The sequence below is a fragment of the Streptopelia decaocto genome (genome assembly GCF_964273445.1).
Source record: "Streptopelia decaocto genome assembly, chromosome: 19".
NCBI classification, from domain to species: domain Eukaryota; kingdom Metazoa; phylum Chordata; class Aves; order Columbiformes; family Columbidae; genus Streptopelia; species Streptopelia decaocto.
In genome coordinates this window covers 1,095,648-1,105,930 of record NC_138674.1, presented here as the reverse complement: position 1 = coordinate 1,105,930, position 10,283 = coordinate 1,095,648, and the positions used below count along the sequence as shown (strand labels likewise).

Sequence of the window (10,283 nt, the reverse complement as noted above, 5' to 3'; positions counted from 1 at the left end):
CCCTCCCGCCCCGGCAGGACATTGGGTTTCTCCAACCCTGCCCTGAATAAACCCCCCGCTGCCCCAGCCAGACCCCGTGGCCGGGACCCCCGCGGCCCAACTCCCAGCCCCCATTCCCCAGGTTTGGGGGCAGGTTTAGGGTCAGCATGTTGACTAAGCAGCTTTTCCTGGGCCTCCGTGACACAGCTGGATGTGAGCGGCCCTCGCTCCACCCAGCCCACAGCGCTGCTGCAACCCCAGCGCACAGACAACAAGGCTCCTTTGTACTGCTACATTTTTATTAAAGTAACAAAAGCATACGTCTGACAAAGGATCTGTACATTCTGTATATAAAAACTACTATACAATTAGTAACCATCCACTCCCTCCTCCAAGTGTAGCTTACAAACTTCCTACCATTTTCACCAAATACAAAAAGCAGGTCCCGTTCAACAGTCCAGCTTGTTGAAAAAATGACAAGAAACCCCTCAAATACACTGTCTTAAAACACACACCATTCAGCTCCGCAGTCGAGCTTCAGGCTTGGAGGCAGAAGGCAACAGAGCACACGTATTCACAGCTTTACATGTAACCAGCTACAAGAGAGAAATGGATTATACCCAAGTTCAGTTGGTTTTGAAGCTAAAAACAGACCTTTAACATCAGACTCCTCCACACCAGGGACACAAAGAATGAGACCCGGTTATTTCGGGTCTGGAAGTGGGGGCATGTTAAAAGCAATTTAGTGATTCCTTTGGTGTGGGCTGTTGTTCCTGAACAACTTTTCTGATAAGAGGGAGGGAAGAGAGCAAAGAGGGGGGTGGATCCTCAGACTGCTTTGATGGTGAAGTACCAGCCTTCAGGAAGCTCCACGTCCCGGAGCCGCGGCTGCCTGGCCTGGGTGCAGTTCTCATCATGGCCTTTCCGCGCAAGCAGCTTAAGTCAAGACTCCAAAAAGCACCGAGATCCCTTTTCCTGGAAAAGGGAACCTGCTTTGGGAAGCTCCCAAGCCCCCCCACTTGGTGAGGTCACCTATTGCACAAGTTCACCCAGGGAAAAGCCCCAGCGCTCCGGTTCAGCTGAGAGCAGAAGTTCAGAGGGAAATGAGAGCTTGGGAGGCACAGTCTGTTACGTTCAAGGACAAATAACTCACCACTTGACATCTTTAAGGGGTCTGAGAATTGAGGCTGGTTTTCCAGTTCTGAATTCATGATTTGAAGCTTAAAAAGAAAAATCTGAACTTGTCCACATTAGTAGTCATAGTTGGGAAGCTGTGCTTTTTTTTTATATATATAGGCATTTTGAAGAAACAAGCTAAGAACTGCGCAGATGGGAGGCTTCCTTCCTCTCTCCGAGCACCCAAGATTTGGAAATATATTGCACAAATGTCTGAGAACTTGACTCATCAAAGGCTGGGCCAGAACAGCTCTGGTTATGCCAGACAGCTGCCTGGTCGGGAAAGAGGAAGGTTGGAAGGAGCGTGCTGGGGGACAAACCTGGGCAAGTTTCATTAAAACACCACTGTCAGTGTCCTGCTTCGCCAATCACTTCTCTTAGGATCACTGCAGGAACACCAGCTGGTGAATAAAAAGGCAATGGACATAAAACATCCTGGTAAAGGCTCATTCCCAGCAGGCAGGTAAAGTTCTCAGGGCAGCTCTTTCAGCTCCCACCCTATTTGTAGCTGCCAGAGCAGTTTAAGGGCCAAATCCTGAAAAACACTGGGGCAGAGTCCCCACAAACACAAGTACCATCAAGGCTACAAGAGGAGTTTTACCTGAAGAGACAAAGCACAGGACCAGGCATTAATTGTGCAACTTATGTACCCAGAGATCAGGACAATCGATGCCCCTTCCCAAGTATCAGCGGGTACCCTCCCAGAAACAGCCACACGCTCATCACCGGGGAACAGAGGGAAGAAGTGCTGGGACTTGAAAAGCAACGTTAGGACACCAAAGCACATGAGCATCCCACACAGGGGAGGACACCCCTGGTATTTCTGACTTTCAGAGGCAGGGCAAAGGGGGTTCTCACACAACCACCTCTGCGGCACAGGAGAAGTTGCTTCATCTCTTCTGGAGAAGCGGCGGGGCGAGTCGTCAGCACTGGATGAGGCAACTTTGGCAGGAGGTCAGACTGCTGGGGCACTGGGGCCACACAGCAGCGGGACGTGGCTGCAGGACGTGGGCTGGTGTCTGAGCCACGCTCAGAGAAAGGCCTCGGCAGCCCCAGCCGCTCGGTGCTGCTTTCGGGCTCTGGAGTGCACCAGCAGCAAACCGCCCTCCAGTGCGCCACCGCAGCCGCAATATTCACCCTGGCGATGTCCCCCCGAGCATCTCTGCCTTGCTCCACTCCACGGACATCGACAGAGGAACAATTGAGGGGTTAAGACTGGTCACACTGCCCCTCGTTTCGTGCTGGGAGTGGGGCAGAGCAGATCTGCAACACTCATGGAGCGGGTCCAGAAAAGATGTGAGAGCAAAGGAGAGGGATCCCAGGGTCCCCAGCATCACCCAGCCCTGAGGTGACGTTCCCCCAACACTATGTCCAGGCCCCAGAGAGATCAGACCAGCCGAGACGTGAAGTTAAAGACAGCAACTCCCTCATCCCTTCTCCAGCAGTATGGCAATACGAGGGGTACAGCAATACTGCTGGCTACCGGGATGGCAAGGCGACCCGCACATCTCCCACCACCAAGCCACATTCCCAGCCTGGCTCTTCCCTCTCGTCCTCTATTCCAAGCTGCCCAAGTGAGCAAGCCAGCCCAAAATTGCCATCCAACACTAATTAGGTAGATATCGGCTTCCATCATAAAAACTCATAAGCTACAGCTTTAAAAAAGGCACCTAGAACACCGCTTCTGTTCAAAGCAGTGCCCAATATTTTAATTCCGGATTTTCTTGGATTTTTTTAAAAAATATAAATAGCTCTTCATCTTAAAAATAGATCCTCAGGTGAGGTATACAGTAGCCTGTGTCTTGGCAGTGTAAGGACAAGAGGAGTATTTAGCTGGAGACAGTCATGATATAGTTTTTGGAAGGACTGGTGCGACCCAACATCATCTGGTTCTTACAGGTCAGCATCCCATAGGAGCTCACAGGTTTTGTTGCAGTCGCTTCGTATAAGACACAGATGGAGCCGTCCTCCCCGATGCGGTACGAGACCTCGTAGGGGTCCACCCAGAGCGTGAGCTCGCTGGGCAGGAGCTGGTAGAGCTGCGGGAGGCTGAGTCCGATCTGGCTAGCTGCCTTGCAGATAATGGGGTCCATTTTGTGATTGATCCGGATGCAGCGATACCCAGAGCCTTTGAACGGTTTCTCAGGAAACCAGTGATGTTTGTAGTGCTCTGCAAGGGAAGCGAGAAGGGAAGAGCGGTGAGCAGCAGCGGGAGGAGGTCTGCGTCCTGTAGTCCCGAGGGGTCCCACACCTCGCTGTGGGCAGAGGGAACCGCGTCCTCCTTAGGCTGCCTCCATCAGACGGAGGCTCCAGAGCCCAGCGCTCAGCTATCCAGCCGCCGCTTGCTCCAGGGTGCAGGAGCGCAGCTCTTCGGGTCCTAGAAAGCCCAGGCGGGACAGTGCCACGGGGGCTGCAGCTGGAGCCCAACACCTCCTCAGCCCAGGCACCGGGGTGGCCGGGTAGATACCGTATCACCAACAACAGAACACCGCCGGCAGGGAGTAACATCCCGGTCACTCTCTAAATTCAGGGGCACGTCACTGCCCCTTATCTCAGCACAGCGGCAGACAAACCTCCTCCGGGCTGATAAACTGGGAGGAGACCCCTGAACCACCCAGTTAGTGCGGAGCCCCAGACACGCTCACGGGGAGGGGAGTTCCGGACCCCACGGACAGGACACACAGCTGTTGCCAGGGACTCAGCGCTCAGACTAGCTTTGGATCACCTATATCAAGCCCCAGTAAGGAGGATTTCAAGCAGATGGGCTGCACAAAGCCCTAAAACTGGGCAGGGGATCTGCTCACTTTAGGGGCTGAGGCAGGACCCCCCAGGACAAAGGTGGGTGCCCAGGGAGACACACAGATGCCTGCCAGTCCCGAGGGACATGGGTGGGCACGCAGGCAAAGGCACTAATAGGTATCCAGCATCGATGATGACACCGCTGGGCGTCAGGGAAGGGCACAGATGGGTGCCCGATCTAAGAGGACACAGATGGGCACCCAGGGAAGGGTCCTGGGAGCAACACAGGGGCCACCGTGAAGGACACCAGTGGGTGTCCGGCCCCGAGGGGGATAACAAGACAACAGACACGAGCGGGCCGTTCTCGGCCCGGCCGTTGCTCCCCGTCCAGCCGATCTCTCCCCGGCCCGCGCCTCACCTGCCAGCGCCTCCCGCAGCGCTCCGCTGAAGACCTGCAGCTGCTGCTCGCTGACGCAACCGCGCGTCCGCAGCAGGTTGGACACGAAGCCCACGGCGGCGGCGATCTCGGGCACCATGTCGGCGCGGGGCCCGCGGCGCTGGCTCTGGCTCATGTCGCGCTCCAGGCACCGGCGCTGCCGGGCGATGGCGATCGGCTCCGATCGGTCTGCGCCAGCGGCTCCGCGCCGCCCTTTTATAGGGCAGCCCGGGGAGGCGTCATCGGCGCGGCGGCTCCCATTGGCGGAGCGGCAGCCGTATGCAAATAGCGCCTGACCTCAGCGCACTGGAAGGACTGACGTCGCCGCGCGGTGACAATAGCGGCGGGGGGGGCGGTTACCGGAGGGTTATTTTTGGGGCTGACCTGGGAGGAGGAGGAGGTGGCGGAGGAGGAGGAAAGGGCCCGGGCTCGGGCTCGTCCCCCCCGAGCTCTCGGCACCCCCCTGCTCCAGGGCAGAGGCCCCCGCTCAGCCCTGGCGCTGCGGAACCCGTGGGCTCCGGGAGTCACGGGGGGATCGGGGGTCCCTGGCAGCGGGTGCTCGAGGAGACCCTCGGGACGTGGGTCGTGGGGGCAGGAGGACAGGGAAAGGGCTCCCCGAGGTTCCTGAGCAGTGGAAACCCCCTCCCGATCCCGGATCGGCCCAGGTGCCCTTTGCCAGCCCGTGGAAGCCGGTGTCGGGCTCCCGCGGCTGCTCCCGGTCCCCACGGCGGGTCTCCGGGTGCTGTTGGTGTGTGGGAAGCCAGCCCGGACCCGCTGCTCCCCGCAGCCCAGCGCCCCGGCCCCTGCAGGGAACCCCAGAGCGCCAGGGTCAGGTTTCCAACCCCTCCCCGCCAGCGGGTGAGTCCACGGGCCACTTCCAGTAACAGCCGTGACGCCTCGGGAGGGTGCAGCGAAGGCTCGTCCCCTCCAAGCCATTGCCAAGTCACCAAAACCACAACGGACTGAGGAACAAACAGTGCAGCTAACGGGAGCTGGTGCAGGGGAAGGGTGTCCCCAACAGCTGGTGGCCCTGGGGTCCCACGCGCTTCTGCCGGGGCATCAGCCCAGCATGGGCACCGGTCACTGGGTCGGCATCGGTGGAGCAGCGTTTCTGCTGACCTGGAATGGCAAAGACCATTCCCCCATGCTGTGACAGTGACCCATGCCCAGCATCTCGCCCTTCCTACCCTCCTGGCTTCAGTACAAGACGGGGTCTGGCCCCCTACATGGGGCTCTCGTCCCCCCAGGGGTGTACAGACAGGTTTCCATCACCAAATTGCATTCCCTGAGACACATTCACAGATCTTTGTTCCCTGGACAAGGCCAAATCCTCCCCAGAGCCCCCTGAAGCATGCCAGGAGAGCTTGCCATGGCCTGCGCTGTCCTGCACAGCTGAGGGACATGGGAGGGAACACGACAATAACCACTTTTGTCTCAGTGTGTGAGGAGCGAGGGCAGACACCCCGGGACCTGGTGCCTCCCCCAGCCCAGAGCCGGGCTCAGGGAGAGCAGGATCCGGGAGGAGGTGGCTGCAGCGCAGAGGACGTGTCTGATCACAGAACAGGGTGAGCAAGCCAAGGCAAGCATGGAGCAGAACCAAGCGTCCTCGGTTGCCTCCGTCCAGCCGCGCAGGAGGGGAGAGGAGAAGCGGTGCAGCCCTGATGCTCAGCGAGATGCGAGCAGCACCTCAAAGCTGCACCAAACCGCGAGCTGCACCGGCTGGCCCGGCCGCCAGCCGCGCTGCCCGGGACAAAGGCACTCGCCAGCTTCTGCTGAAACTGGCCCCGAGCTAAAGCAACAGGAGGAGGCCAAGCTCTTTTCTTGCTTTTGCTTTGATCAATCATGAGAGAGTTAGTATCAAACCAGGCTGGGATTTCTGAATGAATATTCTTTGGCAGAGAACTGGGATTGTTTCAAGCCATTGTCTCGCAGCCCCAGATGCCTCCCTTGGCGTGCACCGGGGGAGGATCTGAAGCCGCAGCTCTGATGCGATCCGCAGCGAAAACGCCTTCTCCTCCTCTGGCCGGGGCCTCATTTAGCATCTCCCCAACCAGTGGGTGCAGCTGGAGAAAACGGAGGCCGGGAATGAGATCACTGGGGTTTGGCTCTGCCCGGGGTGCAGCCCCGCGGAGGCTGAGCCAGCGCCGTTCCCACCGCGCCGCTGCCGGCGCTGGCACCGCGAGCTCACCGCGGCGCCCCCCTCCAGCGCCGCTCCCCCATGTCACAGCTCCCCCATGTCACAGCTCCCCCATATCACAGCTCCCCCTTATCACAGCTCCCCCTTATCACAGCTCTTATCCACCCTAGAAGAGGTGGCTGTAAGAGATCCTGCCCAAGCAGAGGTCTGTGCTGACCCCATTCTGTGTTCTGTGCAGCTTAAAGGGAAGAGCTTTGGGCAGCAGGCACAGAGCAGGGTCAGCCCAGCAAGGAGACAGAGCCAAGGGGTCCCCGAGTTCTCCCCCCTCCATCTGCCACCCCATTCATCCACAGAGCACAAGGAATCAAGCAAATCTCTCGCTATAAACCAGATTTTCCTTTGTAAGCTTTGAAATAAACCCAAGGATTAAAGTCTAAGGACTTTTTTGTTGTTGTTGTTAAATCAGCAACACACATGAAAGAGCACACGGGTGCATGTGAAACACAGAGCACAGCACAATGCGGGGGGTTATTTGTCCTGTGGCAGCAGCCGGAGGCCCCGGGAAGAGGATGCACAAAATTAGGAAGCAAGCAAAACCATCCTGGTAGAAGACACCTGCATACAAATACCTCAGGAAAAGCCAAAGCAAAAATAAACTGTTTTTCTACTGTTGTAAAGCACAGGAGGCTCGAGCAGAGCTTGCGGTGTCAGCAGAGAGCAGGGAAAAGGGCTCGTTTCCCCACCAACACATCACATTGGATGGGATCACCCAGTCCTGAGTCACTGGGTTGGAGCAAGAGCCGTCCTGCCCTCCAGCCTGCCAAGAACAGCACGGATGGCGAGTGCGGTCGGGTTGCCATTAGGGCTAACAGTGCTCAGCAAGCGCTGCCGATGACCCAGCCCCGGCGAGCAGGTTCCCCTGGTTCCCCCGGCTCCGCCAGGGGATGAAATAAGTGGTGGCACCATTCTCCAAATTCAGATCCTCCATTTATTCTTAATCATCGTCTCTCTCCAGGCCGGGTTCGCACGGCTTAGGGCCTTTGTCTTGTGTGTGTTCATATGGTCTGACACAGGCCCCGGTCTCCAAAATCAGATTGTCTTCGTTAAGCCCTCCCAATAAGAGATTTCCTGTGGAGCTCAAGGACCTCTAAGCGGGTTACGTGCCCATAATTTCTGGCCCTGTTACAAGACTGCAGCCTTAAAGACAGGGCATAAGACTTAATACATGTTTGCAAATTGCTTTGAGGAGTTACAGAGTAAACAAACAATTAGAAAATAAAATTCATTTAAAAAAAGAGAAGTTAGAGCTGGTTTTAATTCTGTTCTGGCTAGATCAGTTTCCGCCCTGTGTTTAGCTGGAAATGGCTGAGAGCATTTAGATTTCAATTTAAAAAAAACAAAGCAAAACAAAAAACCAGAACCCAATAAACCTCCCTGTAGCAATTGGCCAGACTTGGTTTGTAACTGGTTTGACAGGAACCAGGAGTTCAGATAGGCCTTCAAACGCCCCGGCCCTGTTTATCCAAATGAGGTTCAAAACCAGTTGAGCTGGAAACTTTACAATAAAAGGGGAACATTTGGCTTCCAATCAAGGGTTAAAGCTCGGCACGGACAGCCCGAGCTGCTCACAGGACCTTTTCAAGAGTCAGCAACTCGGCGTTTTACATACACCTCGAAGGCGGCTGTTCCCACGCTGCACTCCGACTCGTCAAGTTTTTTGGGGGTGACGACATCTTGTTCAGTCTGCCGGGCTGAAGCTCAGGAAGCATGAGACGCACAATCCGATGTCGAGCTGTCCTCGAATACCGGCGGCGAGTGCCCGTCAGAACAGCCACGGTGGGAATTCACATCCCCCCTATCACCAGTGACGTAGTTACACAGAATTAACATTCAATTCCCCCCCGACCAGACGTGTCCCACACATTGCTAAATTAGCTGTCACTTCTCCCCGATGTTCCCCCCCCATTACCCTAGAGGTTGAGAAGGATTTTAAGGGTTTTTCTGTGGATTTGGGAAGCCAAGGGCTGGCTTGCTTTGTAAGAAGAGAAAAAACAGACCCAAGTCTCTGGGAACAGTTCTGAACTGTAAAAATACGAGACGTATTGGGCCAGTTCAAATCTCATTATCTGTCTCTGCCGGACGAGGCACAGACGATGGTGAGGGCAGTGCCAGCAGCCACCTGGTGCTGACACCAGCTCAGCACAACCGCTGGGAATTTAAGGGGAAAAAAACCCAGGGGTAAGCTGGGCTAGATGTTTAATCACAGCTGTAATAGGTAACCCGGGTCTGACCCCAGAAACAGGCCTAGCAGGCAGGGTAAACAGTAAAGCAAGAGTCTTAAGCCCAGCCTACACTTAGAGCTAATAAGTCCTTTCAAAACACGCAGTTGTGAAATAAGGCTGTGAGTGAACCGTGTGAAATGCAGCTGAGGGGGGAGAGGGAGGACAGGGACAGAAAACAAAGCCTGTTAACCTGTGAGCTGCTACATCGGACCATGTTCCACCGCACGTACCGGCCCAGGTGGCCGGACCTCGGTCGGACCAGCACGTTGCCGCTTCCAGTTGGGCCGAGCTCCGAGCAGCTTATCATCCCGCAGGACTTCATGGCGCTGGGCTTCGCCAAGCACCTCGCCTCTTGTTTTGGTGCCTGAATGTCTTTTGTCAGCTCGGTCCTTTGTTCCGGCTGTGTCGCCTGTAACCTGACTCCCCAGCTTGTGCCTTGGGATTTGGGGACATGTCCCGACGCATTTTGGGCATGTCCGGGCAGTTTTGTTCGTAGACTATCAGGAAGCTTTGAGTGCTCCCCTCAGCTTCTGAGCAGATTTGTGTGCGCACTGAGAGCTGGATGCTCTTCCCCACGGCATTTAACACGGTGGCGTTTGCAGGCCAAGCCCAGGGCTCCAGCAGGGACCGCACGGTCCCCAGGAGCCGTCTTTTGCAGAACAGCCTCCCTCTGATCCACTTTCCTTGCTTCATGCCATGTTTCCTCATGGAAAACAACCCATCTGACCCACTGCGAATGTCACATCTGTTCAGAAGTATTTTAGGAAGCAAACGCTGCTGTACTCAAGGGAGACACTAGTAGAAAGAGTTGCTTTTTATTCAAGCTCCCTAAGACTTTGGACCTAGTTTTCCAATGGTGCTGAGCACTCGCTGGCTCCAGCTGCCTTCAGTGCACTCTGGGGTTTTCTCCTTGGCCCTGCGAGCTCCTTGCTGAACCCACACTGCCCAGCGTCTTGTGCAACAGGACGTGTTCAACGCTCAGTATTATCGACAAAGGCTCAGCCTACAGCTCCTCCTGGAGCCGCCTCCTTGGGAAGGTGTGCAGATGACCTCATGCTGATTTCAGAGATGGTTTCCTGTTCTTTCTTTGCATTTGGTTATTGTTTTTTTCCACATCCTCTCTGCAGGATGCCGCTGCCCTCGCCCACCTCTGTTCCTGTCGAACAAAGCTCGAGCGGGTAGATGGGGACCAGAGCAAAGGCCCAGCGGAGCGCTCGCCACGGCAGGGACGCGGAGCAGGGGGGGATGGAGGTGTTTGCACACTCAGGTCCAGAGAACCGTGTCAGCTGCAAAGCCTGCAACAGGCTTGTTAGTTAATGAGATAAAAGAGTCCCGAGCCCTGTCTCAACCTCGGAAGTGGAGCAAGGCAGCAGCGCTTGTCCCGCTCCTCCCCTCCTGCCCTTGGCCAGCCCTTGGCAGTCACATCTTCCTCCAGCACAGGGTCAACAACACATGCGAGACACCGACGTGCGCAAACTGCCCCTCGGTAATTCACCCGTATCGCAGCACCCTGGGGTGTGTCTGCCTACCCGGC

The 10,283-nt window shown here is 56.2% G+C and overlaps 1 protein-coding gene across 1 annotated transcript; it reads right to left on the bottom strand.

Moving 5' to 3' along the window:
- Nucleotides 1–257: 257 nt before the first annotated feature.
- On the bottom strand, nt 258–5,281 carry BTG2 (BTG anti-proliferation factor 2). The gene is given in 4 exon segments (XM_082069244.1): nt 258–3,325; nt 4,313–4,490; nt 4,493–4,546; nt 4,550–5,281. Coding segments are annotated over 4 exon segments (1,290 nt in total). The 5' UTR covers nt 5,267–5,281; the 3' UTR covers nt 258–2,984.
- Nucleotides 5,282–10,283: the final 5,002 nt, after the last annotated feature.